The 24,739-nt window shown below is 40.3% G+C and overlaps 1 protein-coding gene across 6 annotated transcripts in view; it reads left to right on the top strand.

Annotated features, from left to right (window-relative positions):
- Positions 1–24,739, top strand: part of PHF20 (PHD finger protein 20) — a 184,254-nt gene that overhangs the window by 49,347 nt on the left and 110,168 nt on the right. For 5 of the 6 annotated variants that reach the window (XM_067546848.1, XM_067546847.1, XM_067546843.1 and 2 more), the window contains 5 exons: positions 10,739–10,910; positions 11,356–11,440; positions 13,248–13,327; positions 17,677–18,064; positions 18,655–18,762. In XM_067546848.1, the coding sequence (XP_067402949.1) occupies positions 10,739–10,910; positions 11,356–11,440; positions 13,248–13,327; positions 17,677–18,064; positions 18,655–18,762 (833 nt within the window). Of the gene's footprint in view, positions 1–9,420; positions 10,220–10,738; positions 10,911–11,355; positions 11,441–13,247; positions 13,328–17,676; positions 18,065–18,654; positions 18,763–24,739 lie in introns of those variants that run through there. The other variant, XM_067546845.1, reaches the window with a different exon arrangement.

Raw genomic sequence — 24,739 nt, 5'->3', positions numbered from 1 at the left:
TCTAACACCTCATTAAGCATGCGTCTTTTAAGGTGCCTTTTTGACCTTTTTCTAACGGGATTGTTTAATCAGGGGTTTTTCCTTTCAAGGAAGACAACTCCCGACTACTGGGCCCGTTAATTAACTTAGGTTGGCACATAGCCTTAGCAAAAGCAGGAAGGGGGTAGACATTGGTTTCTAGATCTTGTGGTTTGCCCTTTATCTGTATCCAGGCACTTGATGTCTGTTTGGCCTTCAACTTCTTCTTTATCTATTAGCCCCCCCTTTTCTTTTCTTTTTAAAGCATCTCTTAGGCTTGAAGCTGATTAAGTAACTTTCTAAGTTAATATATGCATATAGCAAAAATATTACTTTTCTATACCTACAACTATTTTATTTCTTTTAGTCTTTTAACTCTTTCAATTTGATACTGTTTTGCTAGAGTTTTATATTTTCTTCTCTTATTTAGTTTGTCTGGTTCTGTGCATAAAGAATTCTCTCATAGAGAACAAGAAATTGTTCTGATCAGATTAGGCTTTTCATAAAAAGGGTTGTAATTTTAGGGTTTGGTCTATGCTTTTTCTCTCAAGTGTGAGTTTGTTTTTCCTCCAATATAATTTGTTGGAGGAAGTATATTTAAGTATTTTTTCCTCCTCATGGAAGCATAGCTGATGCAGATGCCTCTCCCCGGTGGCTTTGAATGCTTCTGAAATTGTAATGGGGTCTTGGAGAGATTTAAAACTTGAGCATCTTTTTAACCATGTCAGTGAGGGTTTAGCCTTTAAAGATGTTGATACGTAGCCTCAATGTTGAGATTTTGGTTGTGGTCCCTTGTCACTAGCACGTGGTCAGCTTTAGTTATTGGATGGAAAGGGTATTGTGGCAGTCAGGGAGCAGTTTGAGCAATTATTAGGGCTGTCAATCACAGTTAACGTGAGCAATTAATTGGTTTTGAGTTAACTCGATTAAAAAAATTAATCACAATTAATCACAGTTTTAACTGCACTGCTAAACAATAATAGAATACCAATTTAAATATATTATAAATATTTTTGGATGTTTTTCTACATTTTCAAATATACTGATTTCAATTACAACACAGAATACAAAGCGCACAGTGCTGACTTTATATTATTTTTATTACAAATATTAGCACTATAAAAAAATAAACAAAAGAAATAGTATTTTTCTATTCACATCATATAAGTACGATAGTTCAGTCTCTATTATGAAAGTGCAATTTACAAATGTACAATTATTTTTTTACATAACTGCAGTCAAATATAAAACAATGTAAAACCTTACAGTCTACAAGTCCACTCAGTCCTACTTCTTGTTCAGCCAATTGCTAAGACAAACATTTATTTACGTTTACAGGAGATAATGCTGCCTGCTGCTTTTTTACGATGTCACCTGAAAGTGAGAATAGGCATTTGCATGGCACTGTTGTAGCTGGAGTTGCAAGGTGTGTCCTCTGGAATGGTGGTCGAAACATGAAAGGGCATACAAATGTTTAGCATATCTGGCAGGTAAATACCTTGCAACGCCAGCTACAACAGTGCCTTGCAAACACCTGTTCTCACTTTCTGGTGACATTGTAAATAAGAAGCGGGCAGCATTATCTCCCATAAACGTAAACAAACTTGTTTGTCTTAGCAACTCGCTGAACAAGAAGTATGGCTGAGTGGACTTGTAGGCTCTGAAGATTTATAATGGGTTTTTTTGAGTGCAGTTATGTAACAAAAAAAATCTGCATTTGTAAGTTGCACTTTGAAAGATAAAGGAATTGCACTACAGTACTCGTATGAGGTGATTTGAATACTATTTCTTTTGTTTATCTTCTTTACAGTGCAAATATTTGTAATAAAAATAAATTCAGCACTGTATACTTTGTATTCTGTGTTGTAACTGAAATCAATATATTTGAAAATGTAGAAAACACACAATTTAAATAAATAATATTCTATTTTTAACGGAGTGATTAAAACTGCAATTAATTGTGATTATTTTTTAATCTTGCTATTAATTACGATGAATTTTTTTAAATTGTTTGAGAGCCCTAGAAATTATCCTATTCTTGGGAGAAATAGGAGTACTGTCTATATCCATGACGTTCCTATCTGCATGAATGTCAGGCTATTAAGTGGTAGCTCCAGTGAGAGGTCTGCCTAAAGTTAATGTGTTGCTGATAGGTCCAGGATAGGTTCTGTCACTACTACTAATGGCTGGGTGGTCCCACTTGCAGTCCAGTATTTCTTCTGTCTTCTGAAATAGATCTGTCAACTGAGATGTGTACTGAACCCAGAGTGACACTTAACAGTTTATGAGGCTGTCTAATAATATGAAATAATCTGGGCCCGACCTCTTTTGTTGATCTGGATGAGTTTTTATTCATAGGAGTTGATCTACCCACTTAACATCTGAGTCTGTTGGAGGACTGTTCTTTCTTCTTGCTGGGTACCCCTGAAAGTAGGAAAGTAATCCTGCTGCAGCCAGAGCCCATTTAAACCTGTATTGGTTGGATTGCTTGTATACTGGTGATAATGTAGGAGGGTACTCAGTAGGCAGAGAAGGGCATGAAATTGGAGGGCAGAAGGAAAACATGGAAGAAAAGGAAATGGATATTATGAAGAGGAGTTAATATGGGTTACAGAGTTTTTGAGGGACAATGAGCTTGATAGGATATAGAAGTGGTGTAAAGAGAAAAGAATGTATGGAATTCACTTAGTAATCTCCATTGGAATAGAAAGAACATGGGTGTTCACAAAATAAGAAGTATCAAGGAATATCCTCTCTCTCTGAGACCTCATAGTTACACAGTGCAATCTGTGTGACAGTAGAGCATGTCTATATTATGGTGTGAGATGCAGACTACTGAGGATTCTGAAGGAGAAATTTGCCAAATTAGAGGATGTTAGAATTATTGAACTGAAAGGAACCTCGAGAGGTTCTAGTCCAGTTCCCTGCACACAAAGAAAGATTAAGTATTATTTAGATCCTTGCTGAAAGGTGTTTGGAGCCTTTAAGAGTAGGCTAGACAATGATGACTCCACAATCTCCCTAGGCAATTTATTCAAGTGCTTAACTACCCTGACAGTAAAGAAGTTTTTCCTTATGTCCAATCTCAATTACCCTTGCTGCAATTTAAGCCCATTGCTTCTTGTCCTGGCCTCAGAGGTTAAGGAGAACAATTTTTCTCCCTTCTTCTTGTAACAACTTTTTATGTACTTGAAAACTGTTATGTCCCCCCCCAGTCATCTCTTCTCCAGAATAAACAAACCCAATTTTTTCAGTCTTCCCTCATAGGTCATGTATTCTATAAGACCTTAATCATTTTTGTAGCTCTCCTCTGTGCTTTCTCCAATTTATCCACATCTTTGCTGAAATGTGGCACCCTGGACAAAATACTGCAGTTGAGGGCTAATCAGTGCAGAATAGAATGGAAGAATTATTTCTTGTGTCTTGCTTACAATACTCCTTCTAATACATCCCAGAATGATGTTTGCTTTTTTTGCAACAGTGTTACACTGTTCACTTCCGTGTCTCATTGTGGGAGATCAGAGGCAAGAGAGATGTGCAAGTTGAGTAAAAGCTCTCTGATTTAAACAGTGCATAAAGGTGAGAACATAAAGCAATTTTATAATGAGATTACTTGGATTATAATAGGCTGGTTATCATGGCATCAGTGCTGGGCAAAGTAGTGGAATTGCTGATTCCAAACTTTGTTGATACAAATGTAGATAGAATCGTAATTGGAAATAGGTAATTGTCAAAGTACAGCATCAGATTGGTTGGCAATATTACAAGTTTGAATGGTAAAGGTAATTTTTGCTTTTCTGTTAGGTGATTGACTTATTATTACATTACATCATGATTTAAAAAAAGTATGAAATCAATATTCTCCATATTAAATGAATTAAAAAATTCTAAATGGAAAAACTGTTGTTTATTGAGAGTTTGAGGTAAAGTGTATCTAACTGGATGTATCAGAGGGATTAACTCTTATCCCAGTGCTATTTAATATTTACCAGTAATCTGAAAAGAAATATAAAATTATTGCTGGTTAAGTCTGCAGATGACATGAATTGGTGGATTGGTAAATAATGGTGACTGGTCATAGATACTGAGTGATCTGGATCGCTTGTTAAGATAGGCACAATCAGATATTTTAATTTTAATACAGTTAATAGACTTGTATACTTACAAACATAGGTATGGCCATGCTGGATCAGATGCATGGTCCAGTTTTCGGTCCAGTATGCAGTCTCTAAGAGTATAGATGCTCCAGAGGATGTTAGAGAACTCCACAGTAAGCAGATCTCAGATAATCTGCCCTCTCCTTCCTTCCATACACGTTAAGTCACATTCTGATCTCAAAGGGTTAGTTATTGGCTTAAGCATCTAAGCATGAAGCTTAATATCTCTTCCAGAATTGTTCTTGTTTATATTATATATTAACTCTGGATATACTTTATATTTATATTCATATAAATGTCCAGTCCCTTTTTGAATCTTGAAATAAATTCTTGGCCTCAGGAGCTTCCTGTACATCTTCTTCTAATGAGTTGTGATTTTTCTCAGTTCTTAATTTCACTGGAAGTCCCCTTGTTCTTATATTTTTAGATAGGAAGAATAGATGCTCTGAATATACCTTGTCTAAACCATTCACTATTTTATAGACTTATCACGTCCCCTCTTATTCATCTTTCCAAGGCAAACAATCCCAATCTTTTCAATAACCCTTCATGGGAGAGTTCGCAGGCCAGTCTCATTTCCCTTCTGTGAACCTTCTTAAATTCTTCACTATGCTTTTTGAGGCGGGGTGACAAAATATTGCACACAATATTCCAGATGAGGCCATACCATTGTTTTATGTAAAGGTGTTAAAAGATTCTCTGTAGTATTCACCATACTAATTCCTTATGCATGCTAACATTTTGGTTTTTTAATTGCAACTGCACAGTGAGTTGAGGTCTCCATTTGAGCTGTTTACAGTGACACCCAGGTCCCTCTCTTGATTTGATACAGTTAATTTAGAGCCCTGTAAGGTATATGAGTAGTTTTAATTTTTTCCCTCCAATGTGCATTTATTGTCTTTTGAACTTCATTTACCATGATGTTACCCATTTACCTAGCTTGTTTGCGACTCTGAAGTTCCTCACAGTCCTCTCGGCTCCTGACTGACCTGGATAACTTTGTGTCATCTGCAAATTTTGCTCCCTCACTACTCACCCTCCTTTCCAGATTATTAATAAATATATTACACAACTCTGCATCTAGTACAGAACTTTATGACCTCCTTCTGTTAACTCTTTTGCCATTTTGAAAACTGATCTTTTAATCCTTCTTTTGTCTCCTACACAGTTTTTGATTTATGACAGTACTTTGCCTCTCACCCTGTGACTATATAGCATCTTTAATAGCTACTTGTGCGTGACCTTGTCAAAGACCTTGTCAAAGTCTGAATAAATTGTGGCAACTTGTTTCCTTTATCCACTACTTTATTGACAGATTCAAGGAATTCTAAATGATTAATGCGACATAATTTTTCTTTGTAGGAACAGTGCTGGGTTATACCTACGCTGTCATATGATGATCTTCCAGATTTTTTTTGTTCCATTTTTAACCATCATTTCAACCTATATTTTACCAGGTACAAATGTAAAGCTTATGGTCTGTAGTTCCCCACTTCACCCCTAGAATCTTTCTAAGAGGGCTTTAAAAAAAAAACCAAAAAAAAAAAAAAAAAAAACCCCATAGGAACAAAAACTCTAGGTCATACTTAGAGGGTGGGAGACTGTATCCTGGAAAACATAGACTGAAAAGAATTTAGGAGTCACTGTAGATAACCCCAACTGAAATGAGCTCCCACTGCAATGCTGTAGCTAAAAGGACTAATGTAATTCTTGGATGTATAAATGGGGAAGTTTTCAGTAGGATTAGAGAGAAGATACTGCCTCTGTATCAGCCTATTTATCATTGTGGGCCACCTACACAGCTCTCTGTGTTTATGTGGGCCGCATCCACACAATATATATATGCTACCTGTACATCTACAAAAAATAAGCCTTAGTATTTATCTGACAACAATGTGATTCAAATCGATATAATAGCATCTATTTCAACACTAGCAAATATCTACCAAGATCATTTTAAAGTAGCAAAATAAATCAAAACATTAACTATTTATACTTGGGGGGAGGGATGTGTGAATCAATTGGTTTCTATACAACAGTCAGAATTGTTGTAGGCTGTTGATCACTGCAAGATAATTGTGAATCCCTGAGCTCAGTGCTTCAAGAACCTGAAAAAAACGTGTGTAGTTGGGTTGTTGGTGATACTTCCAGCTGAAATAAATATTCATGCACTTGGTAGGACAGTGCTTAAATTGCACCCCTCACTGACCCAACTCCATTTTTAATTCTTTTTTTGCCGGGACTGTGACCCCATGCGATTCTGTTCACTTTAAGCCTTCCCTGAGCTCAGCTCACAAAATAGCTGCAGTGTCAGCAGAGAATCCTCCTCTGGACTATTGTGCTATAGTGCAGGGGCGGTGTTCGTGGTGTGTGGCACACAGCAGCTCTGTGCCCTGGGCATCTCTCTCACCTGGAGCTTGTCTGAAGTCGGCAGCCCTGCTGGGGGCTGTTGCTGCTGCTGAGGGGACATGGCATGCCGAGCTCCTGCTTCTGTCCCCTCCCACTTCTCTGTCCCCACTGTCCCCTGCCCCATCCTCCTTCACCCATTCTCTCATCCCCTTCTCTTCCTCCCACCCAGTCCCATCCGCGTTCTTCGCTGCCTCTTCCCTGCATCCTACCCTCCTTCCCCCATATGCCTCCTGCGGGCACTCACTGTTGTACAGAAAACAGGTGGGCGCTAGGACCTGGGAGATGGCATCCAGCTGCAGAGGCAGCAAGGAGCTGCCATTCTCTGCTGATTGGAAAAGCAGCTCTGTCCCAGCACTTATGCTCCTGCTTGGGCCTGGCTGCAGGGAGAGGGGACAAGTGATCCAGAAACATGATGCAGAGAGACACGGAGTGGGAAGGACGGAGGCCCCCTCCCCTGCAACAGGCTGAGCATAGTAAGCCTGCAGGGCAGCTCGGTGCTTGCGGAAATTTAGGAGACAGTAGCATGTGATCTCTCATGTCCCCCCACAAGCCTTGCTGCTGTTTGGAGAGGGAGCAATGCCCTCCGCCTCCCCCAAGCTACTCCCATGAGTGGTGATCAACACCCACTGAGTCATGGGGGACCCCTCACTAGCTTCTTCCCCAGAGATGGGACTTAGAGGGCAGTCTCCGGCTTTGTCTGTGAGCTCTGGGGATGGGCCAGCCGGCGCTGTCTGCTGCAGACAGCCCAGGGTACGCTAGAGCATGATCATCCCTCCAGGCAGAGCACGAAACGTTCCAGCATGGCTCTGTGGCACTGTCTCCCCCACATTTGTCCTGGCTCTCCGCTGCCAGGACCGGGGGTGAGGCAATCTGCCCGGCAATCTATAATTTTTTTTTATCACACAGCTGGACCTCAGTTGTGTCCTAATTGGGCCACTGGTATACTGCTTTAGTGAGGCCATTACTGGAATATTGTGTCTAGTTCTCCTCTTCGCACTTCAGAGATCATTGAAAAATTGGTGAGGGTTCAGAGAATACCTTAAAAACAAACAGAAGAGGTGTGGTCTGGAAAACTGCCCTGCAATGAGAGACTAAACCCCGACCAGGGTTATTCTATCTGCTACACAAGATCCACAAACCTGGGAATCCTGGATGCCCCGTCATCTCATGCATTGGCACTCTCACAGCAGGACTGTCAGGCTATATGGACTCTCTCCTCAGGCCCTATGCCACCAGCACTCCGAGCTATCTTCATGATACCACTGACTTCCTGAGAAAACTACATACAATTCATCGGTGATCTCCCGGAAAACATCATCCTAGCCCCTATGGATGTAGAAGCTCTCTACACCAACATTCCACACAAAGATGGACTACAAGCCATCAGGAACATTTTCCCTGATGATGATATGTCATACCTGGTAGCTGAACTTTGTGACTTTGTCCTGACCCACAACTACTTCAGATTTGGAGCCAATCTAAACCCTCAAGTCAGTGGCACAGTTATGGGCACCCGCATGGCTCCACAGTATGCCAACATTTTTATGGCTGACCTAGAACAGTGCTTCCTCAACACTCGTTCCCAAGCACCTCTCCTTTACCTACGCTACATTGATGACATTTTCATCATCTAGATCCACGGGAAAGAGTCCCTCGAAGAATTCCATTGGGATTTCAATAGTTTTCACCCCACCATCAACCTCAGCCTGGACCAGTCCACACAAGAAATCCACTTCCTGGACACTACAATACAAATAAAGGATGGTCACATTAATACCACCCTATACCGAAAACCAACTGACCGCAATACATATCTTCATGCCTCCAGCTTCCACCCTGGACACATTAATGATCCATTGTCTGCAGCCAAGCCTTAAGATACAACCGGATTTGCTCCGATCCCTCAGACAGAGACAAACACCTACAGGATCTCCATAAAACATTCTTAAAACTACAATACCCACCTGGAGAGGTGAAGAAACAAATTGACAGAGCCAGACGGGTACCCAGAAGTCACCTACTACAGGACAGACCCAACAAAGAAAACAACAGAACACCACTGGTCATCACCTACAGCCCCCAACTAAAATCTCTCCAACACATCATTAAGGATCTACAACCTATCCTAGCAGATGATCCCTCACTTACTCAAGCTGTGGGAGGCAGACCTATCCTTGCTTACAGACAACCCCCCAACCTGAAGCAAATACTCACCAGCAACCATACACCATACAAGAAGATCACTAACCCAGGAACCTATCCCTGAAACAAACCCCATTGCCAGCTCTGCCCGCACATCGAATCTAGTGACACCATCACAGGTCCTAACCACATCAGCTACACCATCAGGAGCTCATTCACCTGCACATCTACTAATGTAATATATGCCATCATGTGCCAGCAATGCCCCTCTGTCATGTATATTGGCCAAACCGGACTATCAATACGCAAAAGAATAAATGGACACAAATCAGACATAAAAATGGTAACATCCGTAAACCAGTCGGAGAGCACTTCAATCTCCCGGGACACTCTGTAGCTGACTTGAAAGTTGCCATACTTCTACAAAAAATCTTCAAAAACAGACTTCAAAGAGAAACTGCAGAGCTGGAACTCATATGCAAACTTGACACAATCAAACTGGGTCTAAATAGGGACTTGGAATGGTTATCTCATTACAAGAAGTAATTGTCACTGCTCACACATTCTGACCTTCTAATCAATGGTTGTGAATAGGCCTCATCTACTCTAGCTGAATGGACTTTGCTAACACCTACCCTCCCCATCGTTGTTCCTTACCCTTGGATGTATATATATGCCTCCTATCTCTAATTTCTATTCCTTACATCTGACGAAGTGGGTTGCAGCCCACGAAAGCTTATGCCTGCAGAAATTAAATTTGTTAGTCTTTAAAGTGCTACACGACTCTTGTTGTTTTTGTTGTATACAGACTAACACAGCTACCCCTCTGGAACTTTTCATTCTGTTGAGTTTATCAAAGAGAAGATACGACTTTGGAGGCAGGGTCTTTAATATAGCAGGAGAATGTATTACAATATTTATTGTCTGGAAGTTGAAGTTACAAAAATTCAAATTAGAAATAAAATACAACTTCAACACTGAGGGTAATAAACCACTTAAACAATTTATGAAGGAAAGCAGTTGATTTAATCACTTCTTGAAATCTTAATGGATGTTGTTTAAAAAAGGCAGGCTTTAATTCAGCCAAAAAATATTAGTCTCAGTAGTGTTTACTTGCATATTAGGGAAGAGTAATTCCCTCCACTACCAGTTAAAGTGTTATAGCCTATGTTATGAAGGAGGTCGTGCTAAATAATTTTAGATTTCGTAATTGTCAATAATTGTAATTTCTGGTCTTAAAATATCTGAATCCATGAATATATTTGAAGTAACTCCTGGATGAACTAACTGTCAGTATTTTTGCAGTGGTGGAGAACTGAAATTCAGAAGCCAAATCTGAGGGGTACAATACAGCCGGAATAGTATAATCCATATTGGTATAACTGTGTGATTTGGGTAGTGGTTATGTTGAAATACACTGAGAATGTAGCGAGAAATCCAGGAAGTACTTTTGCACAGATGGAAATAAGAACAAGTGTGCCATTAGAACAGAGGTGATTTGCCATTCTTTAAGATGTTGTGATTATATTTAAAAGTATAATTGTAGGCTGCATTGTGATCTTGAATTTCTAATATTAGTCTGCTTTACGATAAAATACCTAGTTAATTTAAAATCCTGTTTAATTCTGGAGAAAAGGAAGTCTGCCAATATCGCTTGGTAGGGAGCATCCTAAAATTATGTGCTTGTCTCTTGCTGCCTTTGTTGGAAAGACAGTGAGATAAGACACAGAAGTTTGTGGTTAGAAGAGAGATTTTATTTTACTGCTTGTAGAAGCTATACATAAAACAAATAACATAAAAATAGAGAAATTGTGGGAAAAGGCTGTTCCCATATCTTGAGGTCTCTGTACAACTACAGACTGCATAAGCATCATTCTTTTCACTTTTGCTAGTGTCAGCAGAATCACTAGATATATATGTATGGCCTTATATTGTAATCATCCTACCGATTTTTGAGACATCTTATTTTATTCTTGGCTTGAGTTATTTTAATGAACTCTTTATTTCCATAGGTATCCAGCTCATATTGAAGAAATTGACTATGAGGAAGGAAAAGTGCTTATCCATTTCAAACGCTGGAATCACCGGTATGATGAATGGTTTTGTTGGGACAGTCCTTATCTGCGTCCCTTAGAGAAAATACAGCTAAGGAAAGAGGGGTTACATGAGGAAGATGGATATGGTGTAAGTTGAAAACAGTATATTCAATGAATTCCCATTTTACAGCTAGTTACATACCAAGTATTTTATGCATACAAACCTATTAAGGGCCCTGAATGTAGCATATACTTGGCCAGATTCAGTTAGTGATATAGCTGAGTGCTGACAATGTCGTTGGTGTGATACAGACAGAAGAAAGCCCCTGCCTGAAGGAACTTAGTCTAAATAGAATGGTGTCAACTTTTCTTTTTTACATGTCTAGCAGAATACAAATTCTTTCTTATGAGCAAGTGCTGCTGCAGTCGCTGCCTGTTGAGGGGTATAGGGTGTTTTCCTTAATTTTTGCTTTTTTACTTTTAAGAAGGAGACAGTTCTAGTGTTTTAATGAAGCAATATATTTTAAATCCTCCTAATTTTTCCCTCCAATTCTTGAAATGTAAATTGTTACATTTTTTGTTTGTCTTTCTAGGGATTTCATATAAATGATCAGGTATTAGCTTGCTGGTCTGATTGTCGTTTTTATCCAGCCAAAGTCACTTCTGTTAACAAGGATGGTAAGTCCCAGCTATTTGTTTTATTGTACTTAATAGCTGGGTAACTTTAATTATGTTCAGAATTTCCTCATGCTTCCAGGAGAACATGGCACATCTCTGAAATAAAATAGTCATTTATACTACAGTATTTTAATTTTATGAAAAAGTTAGTTTTTCAATTCTGTAATTTCTCATTAAATGTTGTTGGTATGTAAAGTGAGTATGGTGTGAGTTTTTGCCAGTGACTAGCATGGGCTACCAAATGACCTAATTTGGGGAGGGGGAAGAAATCAATAAATTGCAATTTTTTTTTAGCCACTTCACATAATTGATAAAGAAATGTTGGCAGCATAGAATGGGCACAACATAATCTTTTTTGCCATTATAAAGGAGAGGATCCAGTTTGATGAAAGAAAAATTCTTTCTCTAAGATTCACATTAATGCTTTTACCCTTCATCTGTTTTTGCTATATTTGGCAGGCACAGGCTAAATAAATAAAATACAAAAATCTTTTTAAGTATCTGGGACCTTCTTATGTATTGCTAAATTGAATGCATCCTTCCATCTTCCTTAAAATGCAGTGGTCTGAGGTTTATTTTCTTTTTCAGAGAGACACAAAACTTCCACCAAAACTACCTCTGTATTCTTGATGAATGTGTCAGGCCCACTATTAAATAACTACATAAAAGTGGGAAAGAGCATAGACATGTATTTTTTGTTGAAACTTAAATTATTCTACGTTTAAATCAGGTATGCTTTACTTTCAGCAGAACACATTATTTTCCTAGTCATAGAAGTTGAAATTCAAATTTGTTCCCTACAGTACATTTCCTAGAAAATGTACTGTAGGGAACACAGTTTGGGAGCTCTAGGCTGGATCAGATAATAGAATTTGGTCCACTATAGTTTTTTAAAGTGTCAAACAGTGAAACTTGCATCACTTTCTTTAGTCTGTTCAACAACTTAGTAGAGCTCTCTCAAGATTCTTTGCTGTGGACATCGCTAAGACATTATGCAGAGTTACAGAATAATTCTCAGCCTAATGATTCTTAATATAGAAATGTGAAACTCTTGTGTTTGACACACTGCTAGGCAGGAACAGAGTTTAGGTATATATTTAGCCTCATAATTACTAGGTTCTTCTCCTGCCCAGCAGGATATAATGAGTTTATAAATTCATACATAATAGTACAAAATTCACACACAATAGTACAAAAAGCATTTTAGTTGCAGAAAGCTTAAGCAAAATATATTCATCACCAATTGCAAAACCTCCATGAACACATACAAAATGCATTTAATTATTGCAGATTCTACAGATTAAACATAACAGGATCAATTTCTACTTGCTGCACTCCCTGCCTTCAGTGACACTACGTGTGTGAGTTCTGTAAATAGGAAGAAATTGCTCATGTTCCTTAATTTGACTTTGATCCCCTTTGGATCTTTAGTCTCAAAATTAATTTCTTATGTTGATTTTTCAGTTGAAAGCATGGAGCCTAAAAAATAACTTCATAAATTCCAACGTGCATGCTTTCATGTGTTTTGATAGTAAGCTGCTTACACATGATTTTTATTAGTAACCTCATTCCTACATTAATATAGATTAAACTGGAAGAAGTAAACTGTATCCTCCTTTCATACATGTTTCATGAAAGATGTTGTCTAATGATTAAGGACATAAATCTTCTTAACCCTAAAAATGAATTTTTATTTAGAACCAGATATGCATCTCTCGTACTGGTGTGCTCAGTGTTTATTCTTTGAATAATTATCAAAATGTAAGTTAAATTACACTGTTGATCAGGATGTGTTCTCAAATTTTAGGTACTTACACTGTGAAATTTTATGATGGAGTAGTTCAGACTGTCAAAAATATTCACGTCAAAGCTTTTTCCAAAGATCAGGTGAGAAATGTTATTTTTATTTTTTAAATTTAATTCTAAAAGTCTATTTCTTAAATCTGAGAGATTTGTTCATGTTTGCATCAGTGAAAAATCCATCAAGTGAACACTTAGCTTATGTATCACGTATCTATGAAGAGGTGACTGGCTCTGTGGATGTGGGGAAAGCGATGGACGTGATATACCTTGACTTTAGCAAAGCTTTTGATACGGTCTCTCTCAGTATTCTTATCAGCAAGTTAAAGAAGTATGGGTTGGATGAATGGACTATAAAATGGATAGAGAACTGGCTAGAGCATAGGGCTCAATGAGTAATGATCAATGGCTCCATGTCTAGCTGGCAGCTGGTCACAAGCGGAATGCCCCAGGGGTCGGTGCTGGGACCGGTTTTGTTCAACATCTTCATTAATGACCTGGAGGATGGGGTAGATTGCATCCTCAGCAAGTTTGCAGATGACACTAAGCTGGGGGGAGTGGTAGATACCCTGGAAGGTAGGGATAGGATACAGAAGGACCTAAACAAACTGGAGGATTGGGCCAAAACAAATCTGATGAGGTTCAACAAGGACAAGTGCAGAGTCCTGCACTTTGGACGGAAGAATCCCATACACAGCTACGGACTGGGGACCGATGAGCTAGGCAGCAGTTCTGCAGAAAAAGACCTGGGGGTTACAGTGGATAAGAAGTTGGATATGAGTCAGCAGTGTGCCCTGGTTGCCAAGAAGGCTAATGGCATATTGGGCTGCATTAGTAGGAACATTGCCAGCAGATCTCAGGAAGTGATTCTTCCCCTCTATTTGGCATTGGTGAGATCGCATTTGGAGTATTGTGTCCAGTTTTGGGCCCCTCCACTACAAAAAAGATGTGGAGAAGTTGGAGAGAGTCCAGCAGAGGGCAACAAAAATGATTGGGGACTGGAGCACAAGACGTATGAGGAGGGACCGAGGGAACTAGGCTTGTTTAGTCTGCAGAAGAGAAGAATGAGGGGAGATTTGATAGCAGCCTTTAACTACCTGAAAGGGGGTTCCAGGAGGATGGAGCTAGGCTGTTCTCGGTGGTGGCAGATGACAGAACAAGGAGCAACGGTCTCAAGTTGCAGTGGGGGAGATCTAGGTTGGACATTAAGAAAAAGTTTTTCACTAGGAGGGTGGTGAAGCACTGGAATGGGTTACCTAGGGGAGGTGGTGGAATCTCCATCTTTAGAGGTTTTTAAGCTGCGGCTTGGCAAAGCCGTGGCTGGGATGATTTAGCTTAACGTTAGTCCTGCTTTGAGCAGGGGGTTGGACTAGATGATCTCCTGAGGTCCATTCCAATTCTATGATTGTATGATCACTAAATATGATACCCATGGGGCAGAAATGGAAATGAAAAAGGGCAATTTATGATATGGTTTATGAAGATTAAAGCTTGCTGCTCCTTGTTCTCCCAAAAAATAGGTCTTGAAACAAAGATGTTCTCTGATCTCTGGTTAAGGCTACTTTCTTGGTTTGGTGGAAGATTCAAAATGAATACATTCTAGGTTTATAGGGGAATGTTTCAAATGTGGCCCAAGTGTCTTTCTTACTTTAAAGAGTAATATATCAGTAGAAACAAAACTGCTAAAGTTTTCTGTTTATTAAAAAAAAAAAAAAAAAAAAAAAAAAAGTGTGTGTGGGGGGGAAATCATGCTTTTCTCATCCAATATAATACTACCGCAGAATTCACTCACCTATAATCTGACTACCCTCCAGTGTCAACTTCTGTAAAGCAGGACCCCTCCATGAGGGAGGATTCAGGGCCCCTACAATGAGTGGTCTATGCTTTTACTTCATAGCTGTGTGAGAGGGATACATTTTTTCCTCTTCATCCACCTTCTTCTTCCATGGAGGATCACTTCTGCCTGATAAAGCCCTTCCCTATTCAAAGTGATTAGATCCTTTAGCAAGGGCAGAAACAAGAAAAGGGCCACTGTTTCCCCCCCCCCCCCCCTCCCCCAAACTGGTCGGTGTGATAGCCAAATGAACCAGTCCTCATTCACTGGTCGGGGGGGGAGGGGGGCTGTTATACACCTTCCTTCCCATTCCGTTAATACACAAGGTCTTATTAAAGATCAAGAAAGACAAGGCGAGGGTCATCCTTATTGCACCCATGTGGCCCAGGCAGCACTGGTTCATGACGCTCCTGGAGCTGTCAGTTGCCCCTCCCCTGAAGCTACCAAGGTGGCACGACCTACTTTCCCAGAACCAGGGCACCTTCTGCACCCGGACCTGGAGTCTCTCCACCTGACAACGTGGAGGCTGAATGGCTGAGCTTGGAAGAACAAGCTTGCTTGTCTCAGGTGCATACCATACTGATGAATAGCAGGAAGCCCTCCATGGGGTCATCATATTCGGCCATGTGGAAGAGGTTCACTTGCTGGGTTGCAGCATGGCAGATTATGCCCCACCAGGCGCTGATCCAGGTGGTCCTAGACTACTTGTTGCACCTCAAACTTCAGGGTCTAGCTACTGCCTCGTTAAAAGTGCATCTGGCTGCCATCTCAGCCTTCCATCCCCTGATTCGTGGGAGATAGTTCTTTTCTCACGTCATGGTGAGATTTCTGAAGGGCATAGATAAGCTCTACCCACAGGTCAGGGATCCTGTACCCCCCGGGACCTGAATTTGGTCCTCTCCAGACTCATGAGGGCACCATTCGAGCCTATGACAACTTGCTCACTTCTGCTACTGTCATGGAAGGTGGCCTTCCTAGTAGCTATCACCTCAGCTAGGAGGGTGTCTGAAATCAGGGCACTCACTTTGGAGCCGCCTTATACAATTTTTATAAGGCTTCACCTGGCCTTCTTGCCCAAGGTGGTTTCACAATTCCACACCAAACAGGATATTTTCCTGCCAGTAGTTTTTCCCAAAGCCGCACGCTTCTGAAGAGTACACTGGATGTACGCAGAGCCCTGGCTTTCTACTTGGAGAGGACAAAGCCATTCTGTAAGTCTACACAGCTATTCATCGCAGTGGCCGAAAGGATGAAAGGCTTACCTGCCTCGTTGCAACTAATTTCCTCCCGGATAATCACCTGCATACGCTTCTGCTATGAGCAGGTGAAGGTTCTGCTCCCAGGCAACGTTGCAGCTTACTCCATCAGAGCTCAGGCATTTTCTGCAGCATTCTTGGCGCCAATGCCTATGCAGGATCTATGCAAAGCTGCTACGTGGTCGTCATTCATACCTTTACATCCCACTATGCTATCATACAACAGGCTAGAGATGATGCCAGATTCAATAGGGCGGTGTTGCAGTCAACCAACCTGTGAACTTTGAACCCACCTCCAAGGTACTGCTTGGAAGTCATCTACAATGGAATGGACATGAGCAAACACTCAAAGAAGAAAAGATGGTTACTTGTAACTGTTACTTGTAACTGTTGTTCTTCGAGATGTGTTGCTCATGTCTATTCCATGACCTGTCCCTGCTGTCGGAGTTGATGGCAAGAAGGAACTGAGGGGCATAGGGCTGGCAGCGCCTCATATACCGTGCCATGCATGCAGGTCTCCAAAGGGTGCCGAAGCTGGCCCTACGGGATCTGCTAAGGGGAAAAATTTTCCAATAACCGTGCACAGAGCATGCACGCACCTACAATGGAATGGAAATAAGCAACACATCTCGAAGAACAACAGTTACAAAGTAAGCAACTGTCTTTTTCTGTGCCTGAAGCCAAGAATATGAATAAAGACATGAAAGATTTTGCCCTTCAAAAGGGCAACAACTGACATTTAGAGTTGTTCAACAATGCAGAAGAAGTGGTAAACATCAAGAAAAGTGACTTTTTCAAATAAATACAGGCTACTGTAGACTGAGACCTGGACTTTTTGATATCACAGGTTATTGTAAAAAATTGGCTTCAGTTCAGAAAATAAGCACTTGTATTAGTATACTGAATTTCTTCTTTTGATTAACATAAATACTGTACTATTGTATTAATAAACCCATCAACAGATTTTAAATACAGTACAATACTGTATTTTATACTGTATACAGTGTTAATTTAAAAGGCGATTAAAATTAAACAGGAAACTGATAACAATAGTAGCCTTTCTGTACATCGTAAAAGTGCCCATTTTACAGCAAACCTTTGAAGAGACTACCTCTTAGAAGCGACCACTTTTTCTATCTTCCATGAGTGATCGCTCTTGGCAGGTTTTACTGCAGCTCTCTGCCTATAATCTTAAATTTTAATTTATGGGTTATACTGGCATGACATATGGACCTGTTTCTTGCTTACATATTTTGCTTTTTTATGGTTATGTTAAACACAAAGAAAAATTAATTTCAAAATGCAAAGAATCGTGCATTTTTCACTTCCTGTTGTCTCTATTTTAGAATATCGTGGGTAATCCTAGACCTAAAGAAAGAGGTAATGAAATCCTTTCATCTCCTGAAAAACGGGAGAAGTTTAAAGAACAGAGGAAAGCAACAGAGAATGCTAAGAAGGACAAGGATGAAAAGGCATTAAATACAGAAAAAAGAGCTAAACAACCTGATAAAGAAGGAAAATTAATAGTCATCTCAGAAAAAGGAAAAGTCTCTGAAAAAAATATACCTAAGAATGGGAAAGAAGACAAAGAGAATATATCAGAGAATGATATGGAATATTCAGTAGATGCACAAATTGAGAAGAAACCTGAAAATGACAATGTGAAGAGTCCACCAGAAAACATAAAGGAAACTAAAAGAAAACGTGGTAGACCACCTATTACACCCCCAACAGGTTAGTACTTAAAATGTTCATATTTATGCAGTATTCTAGAAATTCTTGTGGGTAATCAGAGATGCTGAGCAGCTCAGCACTGCATTCTTTTCTAATTTGAGGAGTGGGGATCTTTATGTTCTAAGTAAGTTTGAATAAATGTTGCTGTTACAGCACTTGTTTTAGCTGATCATCACTGTGGCAATGATAGAGTGCAGCTCATTCACTACTAACCTCGGGTCATGACAACCAGCAACATGTTTGGGTTGTGTTTAAGTGACATTGGTAGAGAGATCTAAAAATGTAGTCATACAGACATGGTTTTTAAGGCAACAGTTGCAGAACTGATATGTAGACACACTAACATGACAATATGTGATGTAATAAATAAAATGATATGATCAAATGAGTGTGTTTACTATAGGAGTCAATCATGATATGCTAAAATAAGAGGAAAGAAAATTACAGAATTATATAAATATTAATACTTGTTTTTTATAAAGCTCTGAAAAAAGTGTCATTTTTTTAAATATACAAATTTGAGTATTTTAACTGACTTTATTGGTATATTTAGTCAAATTTCCTTCCTCTGGTTTTATCTAAATTTGTAGAGCAAAGTTCTCAAACATTGCAGCCAATAACGTTGGAATTAAGAAGGCGGAAAATACCTAAAGGAGGGGAAATCCCATCAAAACGCCCTAGGGTTGAAAAAAGCTTGTGTGAGTATTTTTAGTACTTAACTTACAATAGTTGTTTGTCATTTTATAACATTGTCCTTTCTATAACATTGTCTTTCAATTTCAGTTTTAGATAGTTTAAAAGCTGTGTGTGTTCTATAGGGAATCTGTTGCAATGATGTTAATTTACATTGGGCATTAAAGTGTATCAATGTTATGTTGTAAGTAGTCCCCACAAAAATCTTGAAAGAAAGATTTCATAGATTTTAAGACTAAAAGGGATCAGTGTGTTCAAATCTGACTTCCTAAGTAGACCAGGCCATAGAATTTCACATAGTGATTCCTGAATCAATCCCAATAAGTTGTGGTTGAATTATAGCATATCATTTCAAAAGTCCTCCCGTCCTGATTTAGAGATTTCAAGTATAAAGAATCCACCACATTCCTTGATAAATTATTCGAATGGTTAATTACCCTCACTACTAAAAATACTTTCACCTTATTTCTAGCCTAAATGTATGTAGTTATGTAGTTTCAACATCTAGCTGTTGGATCTTGTTATGCCTTTGAATGAGCCCTCTATCGGGTATTTTCTATCTATGTAGGTACTTCTGTAATAAAGTTCGCTCTGAACCTTAACATGCCCTACAAGATTTAAATAGCTTAACCTCTTTTTAGGTTATTGAAAAGATGTTTGAGGTTCACTGAAATGACACCACTGGGGGAGGGAAATCTAATATTTTCTTTTGAGTGATTGTCCATATGCACGTTCCGCTGATGATGGTGCATATTTGCCTCATGTATTGGAGTTTGGAGTACTTTTGGCCAGCAGTCTATGATGCACATTTGCTCCAAGAGTCCTCTTGCTCTGCATCAAGGATGTAGAAACGTGGAGTGCGCCAGCTGTCACTTAGTTCTACACACCACTCTGAGATTCTAAATGAAGTGGCTTGCTGATCCTGCAACTGTCAGCAACTTTTTGCTTCTCTTCTAATCTTACGGTTATGGTAGTTTTGAGTAGTATTAATAGATAAGTCTCCAAGTTATTCTTGGGTCTCAGGGTGGCCTCATGAGCTCTCCTCGGTTTAAGTACTGTCTGGCATGCAACAAAGCAATACCAATAAACGATGAGCACATTAAGTGCCTTTATTGCCTTGGAGCATTGCAAATACCTGGGAAATTCTCAATTTGTAAGTCGTTTAGTGCCCTGACAGAGAGAGAACAGAGAAGTGTGCTTACATGAGAAAGTCTATGAGACCAACCTCTGATCCTGGGTCTTTAGGAGAACTTGCCCTGCCCCCTCTTCCCCTCCCTTGGGTGCAGTCTGTTGGAGCTGAGGAATGACATGGGAGTCTCCTTATCCCACAGAGAGCTCTGTCTTCATCCAGATCCACCAGGAAATCGGTGGACAAGACTTAAGGTGTGGGTAGGCCTAATGGGGGATCTCCCACCTGTAAAAACTCCCCTCAGCACTCTTCGCCCTCAGAGACTCCCCAGTCTTTTGTAGTTCCTGTGCAAGCTCAGTTCCATATTGGTCCATCGGAACTGGTAACAAGCTGACACTAAGCAAAATCAGAACCTCTAAAGCCTCACTTCTCCAGAATCTTGGCACAGATATCAATCCATGTCATGACTGTGGAATTAGCAAAGACCTCTGCGTTGAAATACAAGGTACTGCCAGCCTGGGCACCACAGTTGGTGTCTGTAGACGCAGTGTTACGTCTGGCTACACCACTGCACCAGCTGGCACTGAAGTTTATGGCACAGAGACGTGCTCATCATGCAGGCGCCAGAGTCACCTCTTTCATCTGCTTCAGTGCCATTTGCAGAACTAAAACTATGTTGACAATTTCTGTCCTGCTGCCTGCTAGCCTTACTATTCACTCCACGAGCCATAGCTCTTTCTTTGGATGTAGAGTATTCTCATCAGCCTCATCTGAGACTTCAAGTGATAACAGAGAACTTGGATGTGAACTGTACTCTTCATATAGGGGATCCAGACATTCCTCCAGAGAAGGATACTGGAAGACTCAACCAACACCACAAGGTCCCTGGTTTCTCACACCATGGAATAGCCTTAGGATAGAACGCAGAAATCTGTGAGATTATTTCCACCAACCATGACAACACAAGCTGTGCCAGAGCCAGCACCTCCCCACACCCCATCAGAACAAGAGGAGGACTTAGAGGTCGCAATTACCAGGAGATATATCTGCTCTGGTGGACCTGTCGTCCCACAGACAGTCTCTCAACTTGATGACTTTGGGGATTCCAAGAAAAATTTGAGGATTGTGCAGACTCTGCAAATCCCTATGGAAGAAGTTCAGGAACAAACCTACACATTGGTGTATATACATCAGTTCTTCACACCAGGAAGGATTGCTTTTCTGATGAATGATGATGGATTCAGTGAAAGTGTTGTGTCAAAAACACCAGTCCACAGAAGCTGCTGCTTCTTGTAAAATGGACAAAAATTATCAGGTTCCATCCAAAAGGGCTCAGTTCTCTTATGCACTCCCAGTGCCACCTTCACTATTGGTAATGAAGGCCAATGAAAAATTCCATCACTATAAATCAACACCCAGAGACAAGGATCCAGAGAAACTAGATGTATTGACTTGAAAAATGTAGTCACTGGCGACCCGTCAGTTTAGGGTCACCATTTACCAAGCCCTGCTGTCCTGCTGTGACTTTAGGAATTATGAAAGAATGCAGGTCTTTGTGACAAACTTCCCTCAGACCAAAAGGTGGGGAGTACTTGGGAAGAGTCTCAGAAAATGATCTTGTGGCTAAGGTGAGCAGCTCTGGATGAAGCAGATATTGCCACCAGATCAGTGGCAACAATCATGATGCAGTGTGTACCCTTCCAGGCATCAGCTGGATATGCCCCTCTATGTCCCCTGAGTGCTATAGTACAGTCTTTCCTGCAGTGGTGGAAGAACCCTGTGAATGCATGCATTGGGAGCCTCTTTCAGCCTCCCCTGCCATCCAGAACTATAGCAATAGACACTTTGCTCAAAGCATGGGGAGTACACATGAGAAACCTTCGAGTGCAGGGTCTCTGGACCCTGAGAGAGACAAGGAAGTATATCAATCTCTTGGAGCTCTGAGTGGGACGCATGGCTTGCAAGTCCTTCCTTCAGTACATCGGGAGCAATTGGTCCAGTTTAATGGCAGACGATATGACCATTATGTTCTGCATCAACAAGCGGGGTGAGGTAAGATCCTCCCAGTTCTGCCAGGAAGCCGTCAGATTATGGAACTAGTGCATCAAACATTGTGTTTCTCTATTGGTCATACCTCTACCTGATGTACAAAATACTTCAGTGGGCAATCTCAGCAGATATTTCTATACCAACAAGGCCCTTAGTTTTTATTGTTTACTGTTTTTGTCCAATAAAATCCCAGGTTTTACAAAAGCTATTATTGGATATATATCAATATTTCACCTGAATGTTAGACCACTCGCATACATGAAAATACTGATTGTGTTAAGGAAATTAATTTATTAACAAACAAACAATGTAAATATACTGATCTAAATGTAAATCCGAGGCCATCCCTTAAAGTGTAAGGCACTGTAGTGGAAGATATACACACGAATGTATGTATGTTTGTGTATGTCAGTGTTCAAGTTCTTTATTTAAAAAAAAAAAAAAAGGCATGGAACTCCCTAGACCCAGCTCCCTGCTTCGGAAGTAGAGATGGCAGGTGAGTAACCAGGTAACCTAGCTGCCATCTCTCTCTCTCTGGAGTGGGCCCAATATAGGTGAAGGAAGTAGTGTGAGGAGATGACCTCCTTGCCTCCTCCACCTCGTCCTCTTCCTAGCTCACTCCAGAAGGAGAGTTGGTGGCTGGGTAACCTGGCCAGCCCAGGTTACCCAGCCGCCATCTTGCTGTTCGGAATGGGGAGCTAGGTGAGAAGTACTCTTACTTTTCTTCATTTGTTCCTTTATTTTCTTTCTTGCTGTCCCCCAATTTTAACCCTGATATGTACTCAGAAAACTGAAGTTAATTTTTGCACCAGTTTTCACATTAATTGGAATAAACACAATAAGTTTCCCTAGAAATTTTAATAAAAATAAAAACTGAAAATGAAGGGTTTTTTGTTTACCAAACACAGGTAAGAGATCAAAGATTCTACACTTTGGGACATCTTTTCATGCTGATGCTACACCTGGATAGTCCTGTATGAACATGAGATGATCAGAAAAGTCAGACATTCTGTCCCAAGGGATGTGTGAACCCAGGCTCCATAGCTGCTACTTTCCTGATCCTGTAGTTGGGAGTCTGATGTATGCCTGTCCCCTAATTTCCACGATCCCTAGAGTGCTCTGCAAGATCAAGGATCAGCTTGGCTGAATCCTGCCTGTAGTTGTGGTGTGGCTGCGGCAGCTTTGGGTCCCCAACATCTTGAACCTGTCAGCCTCCCAGCCCAAAACCTTACCTTTGTTTCCAAATCTCTGATATTGTAAAACAAGGGGAAAGTCCCACATGTGGACTTGAGGTCTTTTTATCTTAGAGCATAGAGATTGGATAGTTGTTGACTTGCTCCTCTTCAGTCAGGAATATCCTCATATGACACTTCCTTTTGGCGCCCAGGATTGTGGGTCACATTTTTTACCCTCTGCCTCCAGTGTGAGGGAGTTCATTTTGTGATAACTGGTTGTCAGCTCTTGTACATCGCTAGCCTTTCAAATACTCACACTCTCATCAGGACTTTCTCAGTTCTGTTTTGCTTTGCAGGTTAACATTAAGTGCACCCCAGTTCTCAGACCCCTGTTGAAGAGTGTTCACCAGTAGCATCCAGACCCTGTCACTAAACTGTTACCAAAGAGAGAGATATCTGGAAGGTTATAGCTGAGGATCATGTCCTTTATAATAACACAACACTGTAGTCTAAAGTAAAATCCATTTTCTAGAGACTAAAACTTAATATGCTGCAACCTTTGTCTAAAGCAGTTCCTTACCCTCAAAGTCTTTCTGCAAAGCTTGCTGATTTTTAGTGAATCTAGAATTAATTCCTTTATAAATCACCCCCCTCTGTCAGAGGTGTCCCTCAGTAAAATAGATACAGGGGTGTTGTCCTTGCACCCCATTTTAGTCTGGAAGACCTTCAAAATGTATTTCTGTTTGTTCTTCGGTGTGCTAGTGCCATATTGAATTCAAATCTCCCTGTCAGCCTGTGTTTCCTGTTGACTTGATATGCCAATGTAGTTTCTGTTGTTTTTGGCTTGCTGTGCTTAATTTACATTTGACAGAGAGAGAACTGCCTTGCTTCCTCTTCTGGAAGGAACCTATTTCTTCCTTTGGGTTCAGACTTTAAAGATTAATAGTAGGTATACATAATTTCTCCTATGGTATTAATATATATACACTTCACAATATTAATGATCACCATGTCAGCAGCTTTCATTTGGTACCTTAAGTGACATTACTTATGAATAAATACTATGACAACAATAGGCTAGGTCTAGTGATTTGGTCAGGCCTGACAGGAATTGTTTACAGAGCAATGATCTCTTTGACATTTGGCTCTGAGGGACTCTTAGTGTCACACTTCATAAATAGCAGGAAGGACTTCACGAGGGAAACTTACCTGGAGAAAAGGACATGGTTTTCTCATTAGTGTCAGTGGAAGTCCATCACTCCTCATCACTTCTTGATATCTTGAATTCTGAATTATGCACAGGACATAAAACAAAGTAATTTATCCTTGAATTCAGTCAAGGTACACTTGGCGATGATCTCGGCCCATCGTTCACCTTTAGACAGCCATACAATCTTCTCCTATCCAACTGTGGTCAAGTTCTTCAAAGGCCTGATTAAGGTATTCTCATTGGTCAAGGACCCTGTCACTCCATGGGCCTTGAGTCTGGTACTCTTGGCTTTAATGAGAGCATCCTTTGAGCAGTTACCAACAGGCTCCCTCTTGCATATGTAAATGAAAACCTTTTCTAGTTGCCATCACTTCAGTGAGGAGGGTGCTGCAATCTTTATTTTCTAAAAGACTTCAAGT

This window comes from Emydura macquarii, unplaced genomic scaffold, assembly GCF_026122565.2.
Source record: "Emydura macquarii macquarii isolate MOO-44397 ecotype Brisbane River unplaced genomic scaffold, CSIRO-AGI_Emac_v2 contig_1170, whole genome shotgun sequence".
Lineage (NCBI taxonomy): Eukaryota > Metazoa > Chordata > Testudines > Chelidae > Emydura > Emydura macquarii.
The sequence above is the reverse complement of the archived record's forward strand: the minus strand, read 5'-3'. Positions and strand labels throughout refer to the sequence as shown.